The sequence below is a fragment of the Moschus berezovskii genome, chromosome 9 (assembly GCF_049115385.1).
Source record: "Moschus berezovskii isolate FMDL1 chromosome 9, NW_MosBer_1.0, whole genome shotgun sequence".
Taxonomy (NCBI): Eukaryota; Metazoa; Chordata; class Mammalia; order Artiodactyla; family Moschidae; genus Moschus; species Moschus berezovskii.
In genome coordinates this window covers 95,476,222-95,501,717 of record NC_142468.1, presented here as the reverse complement: position 1 = coordinate 95,501,717, position 25,496 = coordinate 95,476,222, and the positions used below count along the sequence as shown (strand labels likewise).

The 25,496-nt window shown below is 55.2% G+C and overlaps 1 protein-coding gene across 1 annotated transcript in view; it reads left to right on the top strand.

The window, feature by feature from the left end:
- The first annotated feature begins 7,661 nt into the window (after positions 1 to 7,661).
- HCN4 (hyperpolarization activated cyclic nucleotide gated potassium channel 4) overlaps positions 7,662 to 25,496 on the top strand; it is a 41,864-nt gene continuing 24,029 nt past the window's right edge. The window contains exon 1 of the mRNA XM_055436076.2: positions 7,662 to 8,449. Within this exon, the coding sequence (XP_055292051.2) occupies positions 7,662 to 8,449 (788 nt within the window). The remainder of the gene's footprint in view (positions 8,450 to 25,496) is intronic.

Below are 25,496 nucleotides of genomic sequence, written 5' to 3'. Positions count from 1 at the left end.
CTACTACATCTTGTATCATACCTCTGTCAGTCTCTATTACACTTTATGTCATAGCCTCTGTCCCAGCCCCCGTCATAGTCTCTACTACACCTTGTGTCATAGTCTCTGTCACAGCCCCCGTCAGCCTCTGTCACAGCCTTTATTACAGCCTCAGTCACAGCCTCTCTCATAGTCTCTGTCACAGTCTTCTCACAGTGTCTATAATAGCGCCCGTCAGTCTCTGTCACAGTCTCTATCACCCGCTCCCTGACTCTGACTCCCCTCTAGTCCCTGCAGGGTAGTCTGTGGAGCACAGCTTTCATTACACAGTGGAACTGTCTCTCCCTGGAAGGCGTCCAGCAGAAGGCTCATGTAATAGCAGGTTATCCTGATGTGCAGGGTTTGTGGGAGGGAGGTTGGGCCATGGGGCTCATACAAAAGATGTGCTTGGCAGGGAGCTGGAGAGCAGATCTCCCCACCAGGCTCCTGGCCCTGGCTGTGGCACATTCCCCGCACCCAGGGGTGGGGGCTGGGGGTCCATGTCTCTGTCTCCGGGAGGATGACTAAATGGTTTTGTGGTTTTCCTTCAGTCTCTGCAATCCCACTATGAGCTTCCAAGAGCAAAGACTGTGTCTGTTTCTTTTCTCATTCCCTCACTGCAGAGCTGAGCACACGGCTAGGCTCCCAGGGCACAACTTGAAGGTCATGCCCAAAGTCCTGGCTTGTCTTGAATTGGCTCCAGTCGCTTCCGTTTGCCTCCAGAATGAACCCACCATGGCTACTCACTGCTCCCTGACACCAGGGCTAAGGATGGCCAGTGCACTGGATCCCTGGTGCCTGGTGCATTCTGCCTCCACTCTTCCAAACCACACATGCCTTCTTCAGAGACCAATTCAAACATGACTGTCTGCCCTGTTCCCCTCCTCTGTGCCCTTCCCCCTCCTTCCTCTGCTCTCCAGCCACTCTTCCACATCACATGACCCTTGTCCCTGGCTTCCAGATGGGAGTTTCTGTATCTGTCTTATTCCTTCCACAGCTGAGGTGCCTGGAGCTCAGGGGCTGGACTCTCTAGCATCATATATGAGGTTCTCTACATTGGGCTAGATAAATAAACCGGTGGGTGACCGAACAAATGAAAGGAGTGATGTGAAATTGGGAGGAGAACATGCAGAGGCAAGGGGGAGGGGACAGAGGGCATGTCAGGGAGGACGGCATGAGCAGAGCTTGGGAGTGGGGAGCCCAGTGCTTGTGGGAGGCTATGAGCCCACTCCCTGGGCCACCTTCCCAGCTCTCCTCACTACCCCTTCCATCTTGCCCCATTTGCCCATACTCTTCCCCCTCTCCCAGGCCATCCTGTCTCTTCCTTCCCTCCCTGACACCTCCTGCCCAGGCTGCTGAAACCACCCCCAGGGCCCCTGTCTAAACTTACTTCAGCCCTGATAGATAGCGAATTCCAGACACAGGGCAGAGGAGTCTCTAGTACTTACTTCTTGGCAGCTCGGCTCAGCCAGCACCTCGGGGGCCTCCTCCCACCCCAAGTGCCTCACTCTCCAGCCTGGCTCTGAGTCCAGGTGGTCCAGACGCACTGGAGCCCCAGCAGGACACAGAGACACAGTCCAGGCCTGACTGAGCTGTCAGCACATCTTTCTTCTGCCTCCCTGGGAGGAGAGGGACCTGGTGTCCCGGCCAGGGCTCTGGCAGAGTACTGGGGGAACAGCTGGGAGTGCAGGATAAGGAGCTGGGGCTGGCCTGCAGATGAAAGGCCTCTGGGCTCAGCCGGGCACTGGGCACTCCCAGGTGAGGTCCTGCACAGAGGCAGAGGTGGGGAAGAGGACAATAGAACAGTTCACACTCCCAGATCCTAAAGAAACCAGGCAGAGCTGAGAAGAAAGCAGTTGGCAAGGCCAATAGGAAGTTGAACTTAGCAGGGGGCTATCTTTCACTAGTGCCTTAATATCACTGGGAAAGGGTAGGCATGGGGGCTCCTGGGGGAGGTTGTTGGGAAGAGGAGATTGGAAGGACTCAATGCCCTTTTTCTATGGGGACGGCAGACTTTCTCCTAAGACAATCTTAGGACAACAGGTTAGTGAACCCTTAAACTAGCTCTTTCCTCTAGCCCTGCCTTGTTTGGCCCACTGAGAGAGGCCTCACCCCTGCTAGGCTGCTCCACGTACTATTTCCCCCTTTCTCAGGGGAAATACACCAGTAGAAAATCCTACTAGAATGCTTGGTTTACTTTCCACCTCCTCCAAGAAGCCTACCTGGACCATACATGCTCAGGAGCACCATTGCTCTGAGCTTCTGAACCACTTACTCTGATCCTTGATTGCAAACCTCTGGGTGGGACAGCCTTTCTCTGCTTCAACTAGACTAGGAACTGCCCACACTAGGGAATCTTTCTGCCTTCTTGGCCTCCATCATGTCGTGGCTGTGCTCAGGGGTGGACATTCAAGGGCTTGGTGAAGACTGGGTGATTGACTTGTTCTCTCCATACAGGTACAACCAATTGGCCAGCTCTCTGTGTGTCCTACCCCCGCTTCCCATTTCTTCATCAGGAAGCCTGAAGATAGGAAACCTGAAGGAATATAATGGGTTCTTGGGGGCCTAGTCCCCAGATCAGGACTCTCAGTAGGAAGCTGATCCATCTCTGACCCAGCCCACAGGGCAGACCTCCTTCAGAGGAGAGCAGAAGGTGCACAGGCAGAATGGTATCTATGATAAACAGAAAAATGAAGTTGTACATGTATTGGGGGCATGGTCTCGAGCACAGGCTCAAGGGTGTGACCTCTGAGTCAGTTCCGTCTGATCCCACTTAAAAAAGTGCCTACCCTAGAGAGAAGAAAGCCTGCCTTCTGGGACACCTGGCCAGGACATATCAAGGATGGAGAATTCAGAAAAAGCAATCTGTATAGCAAGACATCCCTTTCATCCCAATAGCAATTTTTAAGATGAATATATGACCTAAATTGAATTCCAAAGGCCAAGTGTCTCCCCCTCTGTTGGCTCACACAGGTTTCATTCAACATTCCATCACTCAGGGTTTATTGAGAACAGACCACACTTGAGAAGCCACGCCCACTGCATTTGTTTTCTCATGTAGTCTTCAAAATAATTTAGAAGAGTCACATCATTTTTTTTTTTCCTTTTTGGCCATCCACGTAGCATGTAGGATCTAAATTCCCTGACCAGGGACTAAACCTGTGCTCCCTGCCGTGGAAGTGCACAGTCTTAGCCACTAAACCACCAGGGAAGTCCCAGGAAGTACATATCATTAAACCCGTCTTACACACAAGGAAGACTGAGGAATACATAGGCCGTAAATGACAGTATTTCATTCTACAGCTTCTGTTTTCCGGTCTCACGCACTATTGTTTACAGCAGGGGCTTCCAGGCTTTTGGAATCCACAGACAAATAACCTTTCAAAAATGATTCTGCGGAACAAACACAAAATCCTATGCCAACTTTTTATTTAGCCAAGGACATGAAAGATACCCTCTCCCAGCACTATGATTTCATAAAGGGGCATTTTAATACAGAAGATGCAACAAGGATATAATGGTAGGATAAAGATGGCTTTCTAAGAAAGGATGTTGGCAACCTTACCCTAAAAATCCTACCTTGTTCTCTCTTTTTCTGGTTAAATTTCGAGCAGAACTGACCAAAACCTTGGCATTACACAGTGTGGGAGCCACTGCCCTATCCCAGAGCTGCTCCTTTAAGCAAGAGCAATGCCCTCAGACCGTGAGCGAATAAAATTCCGGAATTTTCCATTCCCTTCTGCCCATGCAGATTGCCACCATTGTGGCACTGATCTGAGGTTGGTATGTAACAATCAGCTACACCCCCACCCTATCACCAGCAGGTCTTCTGATATTCAGCATTCCTTCCCGGGAAGGAAGTCTATTCTCCCTAGCCCATTCGCTCTTGGACCCAGATCTTTCCTGGGTTTGCATTCTGGGAATACCCAGGCCCCCTGCAGCCTGGTAGGGTACACATCTCTCTCCCAGAGGTACTCAGTTCTCCACTGCAGTGGAGAGTCACAGATCTCCTCCTTATCTCAGTCCAGAGGTAGGGCCTTCCCTTTGCTGGGGTCCCCAGATCTTGTGTATTGTGTTACCAGATCAGTGCAGAGCAGATGTCAGGCTTTCTAGGCGGTGCTGGAAAGGAGAGTGTGTGAGACCTGAGTGAAGCAGTGGGGAGTCTACAGACATGGGGGCTCCATTCTTTACTTGCTCTCTGCTTTAGACTCAGAGCTGCCTCTCCCTTCTGTACCTGGGCCTGCCCCCTCCCCATCTGTGTGAGTCACCTGGTCAGCAGAGAAGAGGCTGACCTGCAGAGCCCTCAATGGGGCTCCAGTTCCATCATATTCTTGCTGTGGGATGTTTAGCAAGTCACTCAAGTCTCTGTGCTTTAGTTTTATGGGTTGCAAATGGGAGTACGAATGTTAGGCTGAGCTTTCTGAAACTGGAAGGTTTTGACCATATCTGGCCCACGAAAATTTCATGTGGTTTAATAAATGAAGTGTAAGCTGTAAAGTGCTGGATACATGTTCTCTCACCAAATCCGATACTTCCTCCAGGAAGTGCTCCCTAGCTACCCCCAAGCCTCAGTGAAGTACCCCTCCTCAAGTCTCATTGGTCAAGGCATGATTTAGCACACACTTCTTTTCTGTCTTGAGTTTTCTCCTCTTTCTTGAACATGAATGTAGATTCTCCACAACATAGAGCCGATCAAGGGCAAGACCTGGGTCTCCCCTCCTAATTCCCTCAGATTGCTGGCATGCCACAGCTATCCTCTATCACAGTTTTCACAGAGAGGAGACTAGGCTTTACAAGGGGTTTCCATGAACCTACTTTAAAACAGTCATTTCTTCACCCAAGGGTGGTCCTGGACGGTCCTGAATGGGTGGTATTAATTAAATTGAGGGGAGGGGAGGTGCTAGATGGGGAGGAATTATGGGGCCCTGACTCCTGGCCAGCCTGTGACACCAGTGTGCCAGGAAGCAGAACCCTGGTTGAATCCACCATTTACTACACAGAACCCCTTCAGTGACGTTAACTAATTTCCAGGGTCCCTCACTCATGTGTTGAGTTGACATTATGGATCTGCTCTCTGTCCCCTCCACCACCACCACTCTGAATTGGTGCTGAGTTCCCTGAGATGAGTCTGACCTCTCCTCCCCCTAGGGAGCTCAGACCTGAAGGGGTCATGGATTGCACTGTGTAATCAATAGTCAGGCTGATGGGAGCTTCTGGGCCATGGGACCAAAAGCGGGGACATGGCCAAGATTTGGGTGGTCAGGAAGGGGGTTCCTAGATGAGGAGATGTCTCTGCCATGGATCACTGGGGAGCTGGTTTGGGTTGACTTCCTAAAGCTGGGGTAGGGCAGCCTAACTCCCAGCTGACACAGAAACCCAAAGAAGTGAGTTAAATGGTGCACCAGGGCAGGCAGGGCTCACCACTGGATAAAAACACCCCTCAAGGAGACACAAGGACATTCAGGGATTAGGCCTCCCAGCATCTGTGCAGAGAACTGTCAGCTCAGAACCACTCAAAAGTAGAAACGCCAGCAAGCAGTGATGTCATCACCCTAGTCATTCCCTCTCCCCCTGGGAGGTCCTGTAGTCCAGTGGGTAGAGAGCAGAAAAGCTTCTGCCAGATTGCAGAAAATTTCTGCTCTGAATGGGGTGCAAGAGATGGTCACATGTGGGCTAAGAATGAGAATTAAAAATTCTTTGAAGAAAAACTTGATGTTATTCTTTAGAGAGGTGGCAGGGCTGGGGGACCTTTTTGCCTTACCCCTGTCAGTGCTGAGAATCCACTTCAGCATTAACAGGAACTCCAGCCTTCCCCAGCCAACCCCTTCCCATCTCATCTCTGAGCTAATCTGGCGCGTTGGCCCTGACAGGTCTAAGTAACCCCTGGGCCATCTCGGGAGCCCCCCCCCCAACGGAGGGGGGTCTGGCCAGCCCGGCTTGTGAGGATGTGGGTCAGGGTGTCAGGCTCTCTTAGAGTGCTGGAGAGGAGTACCGCTGTATCTCTGGCGGAGCTGGTGGGATTTGTCCATAAGCCCGGAGACTGCACGGAGAGAGATAAGCACGGAGAGACTGCACAGCTGGATCGCCGGCCGGCCTGGGGGTGGGGAGCAGACTCAAAGGGAGTGGGGGCTGTGCAGCTGCTCAGGGGTAGGGGGCCTGGGTGGAGTAGGAACTCCCCTAGCGTTGGGGTGCCACAATTTGCAGAAGAACCCAGGGAGAAGGAGGTCCACAGCTATTCCCGGAATGCCAGGTCGCCCAGGAGAGCCCGCTTGCTGGCTCCCCGCTGCAGCCAGTTAGTCTCGGAAACCCGCATCGGAAGCACCCCGGAGTGTGCGTGATCCGACCCCGCATCCGTGACTACTGCAGGCGCATTTCCTCGAAGTCTTACCTCGAAGGGCTTGGGTCGCACCCGCGCGCCCTGTGCCTCCTGGAGTTTCCCCCACGCCCTCCTGGCCGGGTCGCCGCGAGGCTCCGCAGGGGAAAGACCAGCGGGGGATTCACCCCCGCCCGTGTCACAGGAAAACCCCGGGAGCAGCCCCGGCGCAGTGCATTTCCCGGAAACCCCCTCTCCAGGCGCGCTGCGGGAAGGCCCGGGACTCCGCAAACAGACGGCCCGCCTCCCGGGAGAGGAGGGTCGGAGACCCAGCTGAAAAGCATAACCGCGGGGGAGAGGCGAGCCGGGAGCTCGGCGAAGGAGAGACCGGGAAACCCCGCCCCACCCCCCTATCTTGGGGTGGGGAATTAGCAACCCAAGCCCGAGCCCTGGGCTTGGGCGCGCTCCCAGTCTTTGGCCAAGGAAAGACACTCGAGGGTTGAGGATTAAGGTCGTGTCTCATCTCAGCCCCTAAGGTCCGGCAAGGGTCCACCCTGCGCCCCCCGCCTGGCCCGCCTCCGCCCCCTCCCGGCCCCTGGCCCGCGCGCCACTGCCCCTTTAAGAAGCCCAGGTAGGCAGGCCGGGCTGCGGGAGCCGCTCCTATGGCAACCCGCGAGCTGCGGCGGCTTCATGAATATTCCGGGGCGCGGGAGCCGAGGGCTGCCGGAGGGCGCTCCGGGGGAGGCGGCCGCTGATGTAAGCCCGGCGGGCCGCTGGGCTCTGCTCGGCTGCAGCGGGAGCCCCGGGACGTGCTGGCGGGGCTCGGCCAGAGGAAGCGCGGCGAGCTCGCGAGCAGCTGGCCACAAAGCCCGGGCGGCGGAACAGACAGACAGCCCGCCTGCCCGCGGGACACACGCCCCAGAAGAGCGCTGGCCGTGCGCTCTGCGCTCCGGAGCGGTTTTCCGAGCGCCGCGGCCGCAGCGCCGCTTCAACCCGCGCCCATTGTTCCCCGCGGGGGCGGGGCGCCTGGAGCCCGGCCGCGCGCCGCGCCCCTGACCGCGGGAGTGAGGGAGCGAGGCAGAGCTGGGTCCCCGCGCCCAGCCGGACCCGGGAGGAGGCGCAGCGCGGAGAGCCCCGGGACCCGAAGCCGGACTGGGAGCCTCCCCGCCGCTCACAGCCTGCCTAGCATGGGCGCCTGAGGCGGCTGGCGCCGGCGGCGAAGGACGCGTCCCTGCGGGCGGACTGACCGGCGGGAGGAGCTGGAGCCGGTCCGCGGCGCCGCACCCGCGCCCCTGCCCCTGGCCCGGTTCGCGCCCCGGCCCCTGGAGCCATGGACAAGCTGCCGCCGTCCATGCGCAAGCGACTCTACAGCCTTCCGCAGCAGGTGGGGGCCAAGGCGTGGATCATGGACGAGGAAGAGGACGCCGAGGAGGAGGGGGCTGGGGGCCGCCAGGACCCCAGCCGCAGGAGCATCCGGCTGCGGCCGCTGCCTTCGCCTTCACCCTCGGCTGCCGCGGGCGGCACGGAGCCCCGGGGCGCGGCCCACGGGGCGGCAGACGGCGAGGGGTCAGCCCGCGGCGCGGGCAAGTCCAGCACGAACGGCGACTGCAGGCGCTTCCGCGGGAGCCTGGCATCGCTCGGCAGCCGGGGCGGCGGCGGCGCGGGAGCGGGGGGCGGCAGCAGTCACGGGCACCTGCATGACTCCGCGGAGGAGCGGCGGCTCATCGCCGAGGGCGACGCGTCCCCCAGTGAGGACAGGACGCCCCCGGGCCTGGCGGCCGAACCCGAGCGCTCCGGCGCCTCGGCGCAACCTGCAGCCTCGCCGCCGCCGCCGCCCCAGCAGCCGCCGCAGCCGGTCCCCGCCTCCTGCGAGCAGCCCTCGGTGGACACCGCGATCAAAGTGGAGGGAGGCGCGGCCGCTGGAGACCAGATCCTCCCTGAGGCCGAGGTGCGCCTGGGCCAGGCCGGCTTCATGCAGCGCCAGTTCGGGGCCATGCTCCAGCCCGGGGTCAACAAATTCTCCCTGAGAATGTTCGGCAGCCAGAAGGCGGTAGAACGAGAGCAGGAGAGGGTTAAGTCGGCCGGGTTTTGGATTATCCACCCTTACAGCGACTTCAGGTAAGGGGGCCCGGCGACGGTCCTGTGGGTTCTCTGAGCGGTCGCAGGCATGCTTCCTGTCTTCTCGGCCCTGCCTCTCAGCCGGAGTTAACTTTCCTTCCTCGCGCTGGGAGCTTGGGGCGGCTCGAGGCTCCGAGACACCCCCAGACCTCCTCTTGCACCGCGTTGAGAACTTTACTCTGTGCTCCAGCCTCCCAACCTCATCCTCTCCGGGTCTCGGCCGCATTAGAGGCAAGCTGAAAAGGTGTTCTGAGCCTGGCCTAGCCCTGCCCGCAGCCACGATGAGGCTCTGCCACCTTAAGCCCCACATCCCGCCTCCCTCTTCTGGGCTGCAGAGTCGGGGTGGACATCCTCAAGGCTGCTCCAGGTCTTTTAGCCTGCAGAACAGGGCCCGGAAGAGAGACTGACCTTTTGGCAGCTGGGCCAGCTCCTTGGGCGCTGACCCCAGGCATTATTATCTGCCTTCTGGTGTCCTGGGAAGCTGCAACTGGGGACGAGCTCCAGGGAGACTGAGGTCACTGGCGCCTCAAGTCCAGGGTAAAAGCTTTCTGTACCCACCTTAGCCCTGGGTGCAACCCCTTATGCCAAGAAGTGGGCCAGGAAAAGGCACCCTGGGCAGCTGGCATCCAGATGAGCAGGGCAGCATGACCTTGCTTGTCGTGGTCAGTGAAGATGCCTGGTGTCCTGACTGATAAGCAGTTGCCCTGTACCCCATTCTCACCCCAGTGGTCCAAGCTCCAGCATCTGCTAGGTCTTTCATGGGTCAGCTATGGTTCCCCAAACGGTGTGACTACCAGTCAGGGAGAGCAACCCCGCCCCCTCCTCATCACCAGAGTAGATGCCGCTGAGGAGCAGATACCACTCTGGGCCTGTGGGGGTACTGTGCAAAAAGAGAGATTGATGATGTTCTCTGAAGTTGGAATCAGGGATGCCCCTACCCTCATGGAGATCTTGGGGCCTCCCTGGACTTTAAAATACACAGCATTGAAGTGAGGGTCTGGAAAAGGTTCACTCTTTTGAGGTGGGTTTAATTCATCCTCACTCTCTCTGGGCTCTGCCCCCTATTTAGCTCTCTTCCCTGCCTTCCCTGCTCGCCTGCCAATATAAATGAACATTTTGCCAACGCAGAGCCGTCTTTGCAAACTCCAGGGAAGCTAGGTTTGTAATGAGAGCAAAGCTGTTTTCCATCCAATGAGAGAGATTTCTTGTGCTAGGAATGACCAGTCAGGCAACACTCAATGGCTTAAAATAGGTGGTGAATGGAGGGCCCCTACCTTTTCCTATTTTGAGGGATTGCTCTACCTAACCCTAATATCCAAGATTCCTGTTTCCAGAGGGCATGGGCAGCCAGAGGACAGACTAAACAGCTACAGTCCTCAATGAGCTGATGTGTGAGTTGGTGGGAGACCCTCTAATGAGGAACTGTGGCTGGTTCCCTGTACCAGTTTCCTAAAGTGAGGCCTCCCCTCAGGTCAGTACTGGGACCTGAGGGTCCCAGCCTGAACTAGAGTAGGATGGGAAGGCGCTGTTGTCTCCTGCATTCCCCGCTCCCAGGGGGGTGTCCTGGGCTCCTCCTGTCTCTGAACTCCATGGTGGTGCTGGCAGGTAGGCCATGTCACTATCAACCTCCCTTCCCTCGCTTGGCTCCCTGCTGGCTTTGTTGTCTGAAAGCCTCTGTTCCGAGTTCTCACCACCAACCTCATTGCCTCGGATGGGAGACTGCTAGGGACCAACCCCAGGTATGCCCAGCTTCTGCTGACAACAGGCATTAATGGAGCACCTTCTGGGAGCTGGCTTTTAGCTTCCCAGTTGCCCCTTATCCAGGATGCTGAAGGGCTGGGGCCGGGCTGACTGCATCTATGCAACCTCCCCTGCTTTCCTGATCGAACTCTGCCTATCTTGGTATGTCTGTCTGCAGTCCCCTTGCTGCAGAATCTCCTACTAACTGCAGGCCACCTGGGACATGGCGGAGAAGAGGGTGGTAGGGATAGGGAGGTGTGGCTGCCATGGGACTGATAAATGGGCAACCAAAAAAGGGTCAGACTGGGCTTTGAATTTGGGTTTGTGCAACAAGCAACAGGAATTGGTAGCAGCAAGCGCACACCTTCTGTGCGCAGCCTGAAGCTAGGTGCGGTGCAAGAGAAGAAATCCAAGAAAAACTATCTCTGTGTATGTCTGGAAGGGTTGTGATCATGCCTCTAGGCCAAAACAGCTGGTCTCATCTTCACAAGGTCAAAGAGTCAAGGACTATGGCCAAGTCTTCCAGGCTGAGAACACCCACCAACTCAACCCAGCCTCACCACCCTGCCCCACCTGCCCCAGCCAACCCAGCACCCTAAGCCTCAGTCTCTTGAGTTTCAGTCACTGGCCTTGGGCCTGTATGTGGAGCTGATCCCCAGTGTCCAGCTCAGGCTTCACAAGAGCTTCTGCAAGCATTGTTCAGACCCGTTGAGGATTTATTCATCATTTTGACGGGCAGGAAGCATTGATCCAGCAGAATTGGTTTAATAAAGAATCTCCAGCAAACCATGATAGATTGAGTTTGTGGTTTGGAGTTCAGGGCTTGCTGTCACAGATTGCTTCCGGCATCTCGTCTTCCTGGGGGAGAAAAGTTGGGTGCCTTTTCCAGGGGCTGGACTTGGCTATGCTCTGAAGAGCCCACATAACGTGGGTCCTGTAGATAACAGGCTTTTCTTGGTTGCCTCTGCTGCTCCGCGCTACCCACTGCATGCACACACACCATGTCCTGGCTACCCCAATGACTCCTTCAGTCTCTGCAAGCTTGTCTCACTTCCTCTCCTCTGCTACTCCGCATTTGCCTTTTGAACCCGTATTTAGGGTTTGGTAAGGGAAGAGACCAGAACATGCAGCCCCTCAGGAAATTGCTCCTCAGGCTCCTGCCCAAGGCTGGTTGGGCCCTTGGGTCCTGGGTGGGTCCTTCCTTCCACATGAGCCATGTCTTGGAAGCTGAGCTTGGTGGCGGGAACCTGGAACAAATAAAAAATAGTATCTGTGTGATCTTGTTTTCCCAAGAGGAGAGAAAAGGAGTGGGGAGACCCCCCCCAAGTGAAGATGTGCCTGGTTTTGTTCCCGGAAACTAGTCAGGCTTTCAAGTGTCAGTCTCAGGGGGTTGTCCCGAGTATGTGACCTCTAGGTGTCTGAGCAGATATCTTGGGGCTGTGCGTGTGGCCTTGGGGGCTGGAGGGAAGTCCCTATGTAGGACATCAGTTCTAGGGCTACTCTTATGCCCCAAACTCTAGCTTGGCCTTGAGAGTGGAGACAGACAGAAACTTGACTCATCCCCCTGCCCATTCCATCTCCTTACCTAAGCTTTCTGAAGTTGTGAAGGAAGGAAGGAAACAGCAGGCCCTGGAGTGTCCTTGGGGGCACAAACAGCTGGGTCCGAAATCACATAAACTGGGCCAATGGCTGGTAGGTCCCAGGGTTGGCCTAAAACTGACTTTCTGTGCTGCTCCATGGCCCAGGCACTGCCACTGCCCACCTCATGTCACTTCCTAGCCCTGTCTGCTAGGGGTGCCTGTTTGGGATATGAGCCTTCCCTGCGCCTCAGTTTTCCCATCCAGAAAAATAGGAATCCTGTTGCCTATGGCCAAGCCAGACACCAGTTGTCCAGCTGTGGTCACCTGGTGGAGGTAAGGTGAACTGTGAGAGAACAGAAATGTGAAGGTGAGCCCTGCCACCCTCGCCTCACTGCTTCCTTCCCTTAGTTCTGAGCAGACCAGATGGGCCTCTGTCCTTGGTTCAGGCCAGTGGTTCTGGATCTGCATCAGAGAATTGAGAACCTGCTGGAAAAGAGTCTCTATCCAGAAAGACACATGTATCCAGACACACTTGATATGAACACTCAATTTCTGGGGTCTGTGGACCCCTCCTAAGTTGAAAACCATCTAGGTTGTGAACCCCTCTCTGGGCCAGCCCCAAAGAGAGTCTTGGCCTGCGAGGGGCAGGGGCTGGTCTCCCAGAGCCTTTGCTGGGGCCCTCTGTAACCTGAGGCTTGGGCTTCCCATCTCTTGCAGGATGCAAATGAAAACAGGGCAGACGAGATGTTTTAGGAGGAAAGGTGCCCTGCTGGGGGATGAGTGATTTGTCTGCCTCCTCAGTGCCCTGCCTGTCTCTCTCCCTTTCAACCATGGGAAGGGTTGTTCAGGTCAGTGGTGAGGAGGAAGCAGGCAAAAGCAGGATGCTGGGCCTGGGGCGTTCTGGGGCCTTCCTGGGGGGTCTTGTCCAGGACTGCACTTCTGCTATCAGTGTGGAAAGCCAGGAAAGGCACTGCAGGCTGCTGTGGCGCTAGGGGAGGGGGAAGGGCGTTGGTGCAGAGGGGAATTCCAAGGTGAGCTGCCTGGGTGGTGCTGTCAGCTGGCCCAGTGGGCAGCAGGATTCTCCAGTGACTAGGACGTGCTCAACCTGCTAAGACTCGGGCAGGTGGAGGATGCACTGCAAAGGCCAGCATCCAGCGCGGGGCCGAGGTGCTCCTGGGATGTCGGGTGCACAGAAACCCAATGGGGCTGGGGGGCTAGGACCCTCTGGGTTCTACCCATTGAAAGGCTTCAATTCCTTGTCCGGCTGCTGCAAGATGAGGCTGGGGGCCTTTCTCCTGCCCAGCCCCGCCCCATTTGTTCGCTTAGCTTCTGTGAGCACCAGGCTTTGGGGCAGTCAAATGGGCTGTCTCACACAGTGCTGGGCCCTCTGCCTTCCATGTGCCCTCCTCTCCCAGGCTGAGGGCCCCGGAGTCTTCTGAGATGCCCTTTCAGCCCAGTGTGGCCACCCTCATCCATCTCCCCATCCTTGCCCACCACATGGCATTTGCATAGAGCTCTGTGTCGGTTACAGTGCAGTGCTTCTCACCCATCCTGTTATCCTACTCACCAAGGGTCTGTTAAAATGCAAATTCAAATTCTGACTCCTTAGGTCTGGGATGGGTCTGAGCTTCTGCATCCTGATAAGTGCGCAGGTGAACCGAGGCTGCTGGTACCCAGCCTAGAACCATGCTGAGAGTACTGAGGATCAGAACTTGTGTTCCATGCATATCCTGGGCTCTCTGAGTTTCTTGAGACCAGAGACTCTCTTCTCCTCTTGGCCTCTAGGACACACAGCAGGGTGAGTTCTGTGAAATGAGTTGAGCGACCCTCAGCCAGAGAGGTTGGCACAGGCTTAGGGATGTCAGATCCACAGCCTCCCTCCCTTCCTGCATCACTGCCTGGACACTGCCGGCCCTGGATGCTGGCTGTTGGGATGGGGTGAGCAGGAGGAGGCCAGGTGGCCTGAGGGCCCTTATTAATCCATCCTGTCCCACTGTTTTCACAGCTTCTTGCCCCTTCAAAGGGCCAGAGGGGTGGCCGGCTGGAGAAGGGGCAGGGAGTATGGTGACTGCTGTGTTGTAATGCGATTTCTGGGAAGGAACAGATGTTGTCAGTGAGGGAGTCCAGAGGTGCCAGGCGGGCGAGCTGGTGTGAGGGGTAGCTGATGGTGGCTGGCTGGGAGGAGGGCAGACACATTCAGTGAGAGCAGTGGCCTTGGCACCTTCAGAGGGGGGGGCGTCTCAATCTTAATGCCCCATCCCCCACCCCAGACCGTGCCTAGCGGCCCCACTGGGCTATACTTGCCTGTCACTTCCTGCTGCCCCTGCCCAGCCTGGTAAGCGTCCATCTACATCTAGATGACAGGGCTGACAAGTGTCATCGCAGCCTGAGTGGCCCTTGTGCCTGTCACAACACTGGCCACCGTGGGGGAATTCACCCAGAGCAGAAGGTCTGGCCCTAGGCTCCCGGGGGACTTGTCATATAACTGAGGAGGCAGCCAGCTCCGGCACACATACCTCTTGGCTCAAGGACTCTCACAGAGCTGCTGCTGCCAGCTGCTAATTAATAGAAGGGCTACTGAGGCCGGCCAGGCGGTCCTGCTTGGGCCCAGGGGATGTTGAAGAATCCACATTTCCCAGCCAGAGCGGGCCACAGGGAGGCCAGGGGCACTGCCTTGGCTTCAGACAGGATGTTCTCTGCCAGCCGGGCTTTACCAAGAAAGCATTGCCCTTTCTTTACCAAGAAAGCCCTGGAAATCTGTGATCCTGGAGCCTAGGCAGCCACTCAGAGACACTCAGTATCGTCATCACTTACCCAGAGCTGGGGCGAGAGTCTGCCCAGTGAGGTAGTGAACTCCCTGTCACTGAGGCTGCTGGAAATGAGACAGCAGTACTTACACCAGAGGTTGCCAAGCCGCATCCTGTGGACCAAATACAGTACCCAGATGTGTTCTGTTTGGCCAGCACAGTGTGTCATAACAAGTCTGAGACAATGTTTAAAACGGAAGGATGTCAGGCAAAAATTTGGCTTCCCAGCTTCTCTTGAAAAATCGGAAACTGGCAATTCCAGCCCCACATTCCCACCCCACGGCAGGGAACTGGAGCTCTCTAGAGGCCTTAAACTGGTTTTTGGTCTCCAGTTGCCCACAGTCCCCACCCGTCCTGTGGTCTCTGGCCTGCACCCAGCTGCATCACTGGTACACGCTTAGCTGCCTGACCCCGTAGGCTTCTGAGTTTACAACTCTGGACTCAAACCTGTAGAGACCGAAGCCAGGTGGACTCAAAGACCAATAACCACCATTTATGAACCACTACCATGTGCTAGACTGTGCTAGGAGCTTCATTTCTCATGTTTCACTTATTCTTCATAGTGGCCCGAAAAATAGGTTCTATTGTCTGCAGTTTACAGATATGGGAACTGAGGCTCTGATGGGGGAAAAAAAGGATTTGCTTGAAATCACACAGCTGTGAAGCACCAGAATTTTTAATAGAATTTGAACCTGTTTTCTAGGACTCAAAACTTGTACTTGTCCGTTTCCTCTCTTCTTTGTGTGTGTATGTTAGCTTTTAAAAGCTAAATTACAGAAGAAGTTCAAGAAAACATTCTCCTAAGAATGAAAACATTGCAGATTCATACTGAACACACATTATCTGTGTGGAGGAGCTCAGCTGCATGGGAAATTGAACAGGCCTCAGAGTACCAGATCTGGACAGGGCTTAGCAAGCTCCTGGCCTAAAGCCTTTATTTTATAGGTAGGGAGCAGAGAAACAGAGGGGGAAAGTGACTGGCCCAAGGTCATAGAGTAAGTCCAAGTCAGAGATGAAACCATAACCCAAGAAGGGTTTTGGCTCAGAGGTCTTAGGGCTCCACAGCCTACCCCACCCTCAGCCAGAGAGGGGTCCAGGGAAGACTTCTGAATGGTCTCATCACTGGAACTCTTTTTTGTCTCCCCAGCCTCATGCCTGAATTTTGGACTGTTGAGTGTATTCAGGCGGAGAAGGCAATGGCAAGCCACTCCAGTACTATTGCCTAGAAAATCCCATGGACGGAGGAGCCTGGTAGGCTGTAGTCCATGGGGTCGCTAAGGGTTGGACACCACTGAGCGACTTCACTTTCAATTTTCACTTTCACACATTGGAGAAGGAAATGGCAACCCACTCCAGTGTTCTTGCCTGGAGAATCCCAGGGACGGGGGAGCCTGGTGGGCTGCCGTCTATGGGGTCACACAGAGTCGGACACTACTGAAGTGACTTAGCAGCAGCAGCAGCAGAGTATGTTCAGGATCCGTCTTAATTTAAGCTCATCAGTGAGAAGGGAGCCTTCCGTGCCTGAGAATGTAGCAACTGGAGGCTGAGCCATGCCTGTCCTAATCCCCCTCCCTGGGGCTGCTGCCCCTGGGGATCGGGACTGGGGCACTTGCCCACCTGCTCCCCTGCACAGCCTGACATGGAGACCTTTGGGATTTTGGAACTACATCTGGATGCCACTGATGTGTTTGGGGTTCAAAGGGGAAGGGAACAAGTAGCAAGCGGTGTCTGTGTTTTCTCCACCAGAGAAATATATGGTCATGGGGTCTGTGAAGAAGTGGAGTCAGTCTGTGACTTAAGGCTCAGTGTGCGACCAGGATCAGGGCTCAGCCTGGGACCAAGATAAGGCCTTGGTCTGAAGTGAGGAACTGGAATCCTTGAACAGAGTCTTGGAGCCAACCTCAGTGACTCCCTGAGACACTGGGGCTGGGGACAGGGTGCCCATTCCATCCTCTGTCCTGCCACCCTTACCCCCAAAACCCTCCCTTCTTTTAAGCTCCCAGAGCTCCTACCCCTCTTAGCATCTGTGCCAGCTGCCTGTAGTCTTCTCGGGGAGGTAAAGTACGAATTATAAATACTCAAAGTTTCCACCGCTGCTGAAGCCAGAACCACCAAACCTGACCACTCCTGCCATGCTCTGGTCTCTCATTGTTTGGGACTGTGTCTATCTTCCCAGCCAGGCAGCCAGCTAGTGGCTCCTATAGAGTAGTGCTCGGGCTGGGCAGAGAGATGTGCTGGCTTGGTTGAGGCACTCCCTACTTCCCACTGCGTCCCCACCTCTGGGATCCCACAAATTGCTGAGCAAGCAGTGGGACCTCCAGGTTGCTCTCGGCAGCTGCGGGGGCCTGATAATTGGCTGATGATGATTTTGTGTCTGTCTAAGCATTTACCCGTGTGGGTGGATGTGTTATGTCTGCACAAACGAGGCTTTCAGAAATTAATACATAACACAGGACTGGCTAATACCAAATCTTTTGGGCTTGGGAAGGGGTGAGTGAAGGGAGATTGTGCCCACTGGGAGACCAGCTGCTCCAGTCCAAGACTGTTTTCATCTATCATGGAGAATGGGGGATCTCTACCCATCTGGCAAATAAGAGGGTAGTATTTCAGCTCCTCTTAGGGTCCCCTGGTCGGGTTTTCGGGAGGGCAGACAAGAGATAGACCAATTTGGACTGATGGTCAGGGAAGGCTTCCTGGAGGAAGCAGAGCTGAGCTGGATCTGAAGGAGAGAGAGACCCATTATGCACACTTTCTTGGAGGCGAGTGCCTGGGAGCTTGAGCCACCTGACTGGGTATTGTCAGACAAGTTTACTCCAAACCTGCCCTTTTGGACCTGCACTCCTGAAGCTTAGCCCTTGAGGACTCTGACCCCCGGCCCCGGGTCTTGCCCCCCGATGCTGCCTGAGTGTGTGTGTGTGCATTTGCAGGTGAGTTTGTCTGTGTCTCTCTCTGGCCTCTGACCCTGGGTCCTTGCAGCCCAGCCTAGCTCTCCCAGGCCTCAGCCCCAGCTGCACAGCCTCTGAGAAGCCTGCCTTCTTCTGCCCTCCTCGACCCGGAAGGCAGATGGTGCCACTGTAATAAAGTCACCGCGTGTATGGCCTGGAGCCCAGAAGGGATGACCCTGCGGTTCCCATCACAGGCTGGAGCAGCCCCTGTCAGTGATTAACCTGAGTCCCTGGCCGCTTGACGCCAAAGCCAGCCATGGGCTTCTACCTACGATTTGTCAGAGGATACTGGGCGATAGCCCCTTCCCCACGGACAGGAAAGACCCTCCCCCTCAAGCCCACAAGGCTCCTAAATGCCACTGGCAGCTTTTTGAAGAAACATGGTCCAGGAGGGGGAACTCTGCAGCTGTGGCCTGTCCTCATGTAACATCAGGGCCAGCCCAGCCCGGAACCCTGGGCCTCTCATCCCAAGCTTCCCCGGCTTGTAACTGTCCACCCTCCCACACTGGGTTTGCCTTCCTGACCCTCATCCTGTTCTGCTGGGTGACCTCAGCAAAGCCCTTTCCTCTCTTCGGGGTCCAGCGTCATAGCTCAGTCTGAGGCTGAGAAGGGAGCAGAGCTAATTGGCCAAATAGGTATTGAACCCGTAATCCTGACCCCATTAGTGCAAATTGAGCCGGCAAAGCAGGGACCGCACCGCTGACAAGTAGAGCTGATGAGAATCTCCTGCCCTGTTTCCTGAGACTCTGAGAGGCCCATCCAGGCGTGATCTTGGATTTACATGGCCCCTGTGCTCCTGGAGTGTGTGGGGGGTTCCTCTTTCTGTGGCATCTCCACCAGCCCCTATCCTGGGGATCAGGGCCGGGGCTCCCTAGCACATTGTTCGGTTATGCTGTGTCTGTTGCCCTCCACCCCCCGGCCATTAGATCACAGCCCCTGTCGGGGTGGAGATCTGGCTTTTCTCTGGGCAAAGGCCCCCACCCACCCCTTCCTCCCAGTCACCTCTTCTCTGGGGCCAGGGCCGCTGTCCCCTCCTGAAACCTCCAACGTGGTCTCAGTTCAGATAGGGTGATCCACAGAGACCAGGTCACATGGACAGCTAAGGCTAGAAGAGCCCTGCAGGGCAGAGCAGTAGGACCACTGGTTTTGGAATTGGCAGGGGAAGGAAATGCAACAATGTCCATCCTGTCCCAGAGGCTCTGGGGAGTCATCCTCCTGCTGTGTTGCTCCAGGGCTTCTGTGGACGGAACCAAGGGGGCCAGCTGGAGGAAGAGGCCAGATGAGACCGGGCTGTGCCCCCATGTAGCTGGGTGGGCTGAGCCACGCCCTTACCACCTTGGCCTTGATCTCATCTGAAAATGGAGCTGGAGAGGGGTTGGGTTTTAGCACGACCCCTAATCTGAAATTGGTGGTTGTAGAATCACCTGGAAGCTTTCTGCAATTATGGATGCCTGGGTCTCCATGCATGAGGCCTGGGCAGGTAGAAGTTTGGGAAGCACCCAAGTGAGCTGGGCACCCCGAGTGCCCTTTCTGCGCTAACCATCTGCCGATCTCCAACTGCAGTGTGTTCACCACAGCCCTCCAGTGCTTCCCAGAGCCTGGTAGTGAGATACCTCCAAGCCATTCATGACGTTCTCCTCCCCAGGGAGTCATTCCCTTTCCTTCCTCATGGCAGGAGCAAAGAGACTCATAAAACTCTGGGCCTGTTGGGACCCCAGGGATCATGGCCCTTGCTCTGTGTCCTTGTCAAACTGTGTTTTCCTGGAGGGAAGGCAGAGTCCCATCCAGCTCAAGTCCCCAGATCCCAGGCGCTCCTGGGAGAACCCCATCCTAACAAGAAGAGGGGCCTGTAGAGAGTCAGTGTTTAGCTACAGCCCTCCCCCCATCCCCACCGGTGTCCTTGCTCACCCTGTCCATCACTGCTTGGCCTCGGGAAGTCCTGCTCTGAATGCATCCCGTCTCCTCCTCAATGAGGTGTGCCTTCCTGCAGGAACAGATGAGCTCTCCTCCCTGATTTCCCCTGAGCTTGTGCTCACGTGCGACTCCACAGCAATATTCTATTTTTACTTCATTCTCCTAAGTGGGAAGAGCTGTGCTTGAGCCTTTTTTGTTTCTTGTAAGCCAACTGAAGAAGTTCTCTATTGCTGACCCCCTCTACAATTTCCCCCAGATGGTCTGAGTGAAGCTCAGAGAGGTTGGACCACTAGCCTTAAGGAACACAGCATCCTGGCAGTTCAGGTAGAGTAGGTGACCCCTGCTGTATAGTTTGGTGTGTGTGTGTGCATGCGTGTGCGTGCTTTTATGCTACTGTGTCTCTCTTGAGTGCACAGATTTAGAGTCTCCAGTACAGGGCTGAGGCCTTCAGAGAAGCAACGGGTTGATGATGTCTTGGGTATTCCTCATGGCCAGGGCTGGGCTTGGCTGTGCCGTTGAGAAGGTGCAATAACAATCCTTTCCCTGAGGAAATCTTTCCTCTGCACCTTCGTGGCCCCCCATGTCCCCAGAAGAGTCCTGACTGCTCAGTCTGACATTCAGTATGGCCCCATCCTTTCTTTGGGTCAGGATTGGGTTGAGGGAGAGTGTCGTGGTTTTCTGAGATGGGCACTCTTCTCTCAGCAAGCTTTCCCCCTGGCCAGCTGCCCTTGGCTGGCCTCTTTAGCCTCTGCACTGCAGAGATCCATGGAATCAGTCTGTCTGGCTCCATCCTCTCATTGTCCCAATGGGGACACTGAGGCAGGGATCGTGGGAGGCAGGAACTCCTTCAAGGGCACACAGCAAGTAAGAGACTGAGATGGGTAGAACCCAAGACTCTCGGCCCCTGGTCTAGCTTCCTTCTGCTGGAGAGCACACACCTCTTTCTTGCAACCACAAGGCCAGCCTTCCTGACCAGCAGGCACTCTCAGGCCCCGTCCTTTCTGGGGTTTTTGTGCCCAACAAGCTATGCTGCTCCCCACTAGACTGAGGGCTTCTCAAAGTGGGATTGAAACCACTAGGTGGCATTTTGGGGGAGCCCTGAGGAGCTCCAGTCCTTTATGTCTCAGCTCAGAAAGAATTCAGCAAGAGGCAAGTGATAAGAAGTGATTTATTAGAATAGGATGCTTGTGAGGCTTACAAGTGGGTGGGCGAGAGGGTACCATGTCAAGAACTGAGTGGGCTACAGTTTTATAATCAAGGGAGACTTGGGGAAGGGGGAAAACCACCTTATTCCTCATTCTTGAGTAGACATTACACTTCCATCATCAGTTTTGTGGGGGAGTTTTCTTGTCCTATATGGTCAAACCAGGACTGTCAAGGGACTATGGAAAAATTATCTCAGGTCTCAGTGCAGGGAGTGTCTTTCACTTTGAAATGTCCTCTTTCCACACACCTCTGGATCCCCTTAGTCCTAAGGCCAGGACCTGCATCTGAGTGGTTATAAGAATAATGATGGTAACAGCCAGCATGTATTGATTACTTGCACTGTGTAGTACATTATTAATGTTATCTCATTGAATTATCTTGGAATCCTGTGAGGTGGGATTAAAGGTCTCATTCTGTACATAAGAAAACAGACTCAGAGAGGTTGAGTGATTTGTCCAAGGCCACACCGCTAGGTATCCAGACATTAGAGTGCATAACTGCTGCACTGTCTGCTGTAACCTAGCTGCTCCAAGTGTGGTCCCTGGACCAGGAGCCTCAGCATCACCTGGGAGCCTGTAAGCAATGCAGGGGTCAGCCCTTACCCCACACCCAGTGCATCTTGGTAAGATTCCCCAAGTAATTTAGGCACTGTGCTATGTGATTAAAAGATCACAGAAGGGGAAGGGGTGGTTCTGGCAGTTTCATCCCTCACACAGCTCACCTTCTCCTTGGGGGAATGGCTGCAACTAGCCCTCATTGTATGCTGAGGGACTAGGAACTCAGCCCAGGACTGAGAGGGACCAGGGAAGAGTTACCAGGGGAGAGGCAGGGGTAAAAGGTCATTTTGTCTGGGTCTTCAAAAAACAGAAACAAAGCCAAATTATGTTCTTCGGGTAATAGCGCATCCTCACAGGAAAGTGAGTTCCCTAAAATACTCCAGAATCCGGATAACCAACCGTAAGCCCAGCGCTAGCTGGATGCCCTTGTCTGAATCGCACTGGTTGGGAGGCAGCCTCAGGCGGCCGAGGGAGCAGCTACCTGGGAGCCCTGTGATTCTGAGTCAGAGAGTTTGAGGTGGGTTAAAATAGCAGCAGCAGCAGTGGCCAGGCGGGGGTGGAAGACAGCAGTTCATCTGCTGTAGGGGAAGACCCCAGGCTGGGTCAGGGGAGGGTGGACCAGAGGAGCGGGGTTAGGGGGGCGTTTATTCCTCACAGAGGTCGGAGTTGAGGGCGGTGGGAGGCAGCACTTTCCAGTGTGAGAGGCAAAAAATGCCCGACTCCTGCGCCGCGTCCCCCTCGGGTGGGTGGAGCGTGGCGAGGGGGCTGGGCCGCAGCTCTGCCTCGGAGAACCTGTGAGCCTGTGATGGGGAGGGGCTGGTCCCTACTTCCCAGCAGTTGTTGTTGGTTGTGGGAGAGGGAAGGCAGGGAAGGTGTCCCACGTGTGTGCGTTCCCGCGCGCGGTGCGTGCGTACGTGTGTGTGTATGTGTGAGTTGTGGGCAGGCACGTGGTCTCCTTTGCCGGTTACACCTGCCCTTCAAATGGCCTCCCTCTGTCTCCTCATCCTTAACCGCCTCCAGAAAATCTGCTCCTCCTGCCGACGCGTTAAGACAGCACCTTTGTCTCAGCGCCTAGGAGTTCCCCGCGGACCCGCGTGTCTCACATTAGCGGACTCTTCACCGCATGGGTCACTGGTCCGTGATTAATTTTTTTTGATTGTTTTTCTGATTAAAAGATAATATTTGCCCATTATGGTGCATTTAGAAAATAAAGAAAGCTATAATATAGAAAACAAAAATCACCCATAATCCATTATGTAGAAATAGCTATGTGAATTCATTAAAAATTTTTTTTGACAATCATCCTCTCCCCCCACTGCAACAGTCTTTAATACACGCATTTATTAAACAATAAGGCAATTTTACTGGGACCTCACTCCCCGCACCCTTCTCCCTCTGGGTGCAGCTATTGTGTCTACATCTGGGAAAAGGAAAAGGTGTCATTTCTGCTCTTGGGGAGCACACAGCAGGTGTGGGGAGACGAGACTAATCCTGGGTCTTCGAGGCGGGGGCGACGTAGGGGCATTCAAGGGAAGAAATGGGGCTGCCTCTTCCGTGCCCCCCCTACTCCCCACCCCGTCTCACCTGGATCTCTGTGCTAGCCTACCAGGTAGATGGGAGAATCTGCCAAGTCCCTACCAAGGGGGCGTGCCTGAAAGGAGGGGGCGTGTCTGTAGTGAAGGGGCGTGTCCGAAAGGAGGGGGGGCGTGTCTGTAGTGAAGGGGCGTGTCCGAAAGGAGGGGGCGTGTCTGTAATGAAGGGGCGTGCCCGAAAGGAGGGGGCGTGTCTGTAGTGAAGGGGCGTGCCCGAAAGGAGGGGGCGTGTCTGTAGTGGAGGGGCGTGCCTGTAATGAAGGGGCGTGCCCGAAAGGAGGGGGCGTGTCTGTAGTGAAGGGGCGTGCCTGAAGGGAGAGGCGTGTCTGTAATGAAGGGGCGTGCCTGAAAGGAGGGGGCGTGTCTGTAGTGAAGGGGCGTGCCTGAAGGGAGAGGCGTGTCTGTAATGAAGGGGCGTGCCTGAAAGGAGGGGGCGTGTCTGTAGTGAAGGGGCGTGCCTGAAGGGAGGGGGCGTGTCTGTAATGAATGGGGCGTGCCTGAAAGGAGGGGGCTTACCGTGTTCTGCATTGCCAGGCTTGTGCTGGTCAGGCTGGAAACACAGTCATGGCCTTGGTTGACATCTTCGGCCTCAGTCACCCCCCACCAGTCCCTGTCATCCCTCTGTGTCAGAACCCCAACCCCACGTTCTCCTGGCCCGTCTCTTGTTCATCTACCTTCCCCCACCCCAGCTCCCACTCCTCCTCCGTGGCTTTTCTGCCATCATCTTCACTAGGTGGAGGCCGTTTGCTAGTGGATGTTGTTGGGAGTCTTTGGGTCTGGTGTGGGGGCGTGTTGCATGGGATAAGTACCTCCCTGCTCTTCGGAGGCCTGTGAAAGCTTCGTGGGAGGGAGTCGGGGTCTCAGAGGGCTGCCCATTTTGTGTAGCTTCTGCTGGGCCTCCTGCCACTCAGTGTCTGGCTCCCAAGGCACTCATTCAGTCATTCATTTATTCACTTATCCGCCCATTCCCAGGCTTTTTTGGACCTACCTCATAAAAGGGACTGCACTAAGTTCGGAGAGTCAAGTGACTACAATTACATCTTAGTGTGACAAACTGCTCAGTTCAGTTCAGTCGTTCAGAGGTGTCCAACTCTTCAACCCCATGGACTGCAGCACGCCAGGCTTCCCTGTCCATCATCAACTCTCAGAGCTTGCTCAAACTCATGTTCATCAAGTTGGTGATGCCATCCAACCATCTCATTCTCTGTTATCCCTTTCTCTTCCTGCCTTCAATATTTCCAAGGGGTTGCCAGATTTCCTGGAAGACAAAGAAGGCCTCTCAGGAAAAATGACAGCTCCTCTGAACCAAGTGGCCTGGAGTGGGCAAGGTTGGGGAGGCTATCTCCAGGCAGAGGACAATATGTATGAAAGCCTAGAGGAGAAGGAAAGTCCTGGGTGCCTGGGACACTGAAAGCTGCTGAGTGTGTCTGGAGCAGAACACCAAGTACAGGGCTAGAGGAGGCTGAGTCAGATCGGGAAGTGCACCCAAATGACAACGAGGAACTTAGATTTTAACTGGGAGCCTGGAAGGACTTTGGGTTTGCAAAGCATGGAGAGGATGCAGACCCTGAGGTCTGTGGGGTCCTGGGAGACGCAGGAGCCCAGGTAAGAAGATGCTGAAGTGGGCCAGGTGGTGGGTTGGTGAGCCGTGCTGGATCCCACATGATTGAGTGTTGGAAGGTAAGTGAGATGGGAGAGTCGAGGATAATTCCCAGGTTTCTAGGCTAAGTGTCTGGATGAATGGTAGTATCACATGCTGGGAGCACAAGTTTGTGGGGGGAGCTGCTAAGTTATATCTGGCTCTGTCAAGAATGAAGTTCCCATTGGACATCCAGGTGTAGATGTGCAGTCAGCAAGAGAACACATGGCTGTGGGGCTCAGGAGAGAGCGGTCTGGTTTGGAAGCCAGCCGAATAATATTGAGACCTTGGGAGTTGGTGAGGTCACCCCAGGAGAGTGTAAAGAGGGAGAGGGGGTGGGGGCCCCAAGGAACAAAAACATTTAAAGGTCACGGAGGGAAAGAGAAGCTCCTGAAACGGGAGGGAAAGGAGGACCTGAGAGAACAGAGAAGAGCCAGTGGAGCAGAATGTCTCAGCGGAAATGGTGCACAGTGTCAGATGATGCAGAGGGTCAAGATGGAATGGACCAGAAATTGTGGGATTTGGCAGCAGGATGTGTGTCTGGGCAGTGTTGCTGGGAAATGGACGTGGAAGTGAGAGAGTGGGGACGGCCACTCGTCTTTCAGGAAGCTTGGTTCTGAGGGGAGAAAAGACAATGGGGGTTCAGGAGTGATTTTATTAAGTGCGAGATCTTAAATGCTGATCAGAAGGGACTGAAGATATGGGCGAGAGAGGGAATAACCTGTAATGTTCCTGGGGAGGAAAAAGGGAACAGTGTTGAGAGAGCAGATAGTAGAGTCATCGACTGATCCCTTGTGACTAGGGAGGGGGAAAGTGAAGAGGGAGACAAGCAAGGGAGTAGTCTGATGGCAGGAAGAGAAGGGGACATTCTGCGGGCTTCTGTTTTTTCTGTGAAGAAGTGCTGTTATCTGCTGGGCAGGAGGGGGAAAGTGGTGGTTTCAGAGCTTTGAGGAGAGAGGAGATAATTTGGAAAAGCCACTGTGGGGAATGGGTGGGAAAGGCTGTTAGGGTCTCCTGGAGGATGGGCTGGCAGAGGTGAGGACCCTGCTGAGTACGGAAACACTGAT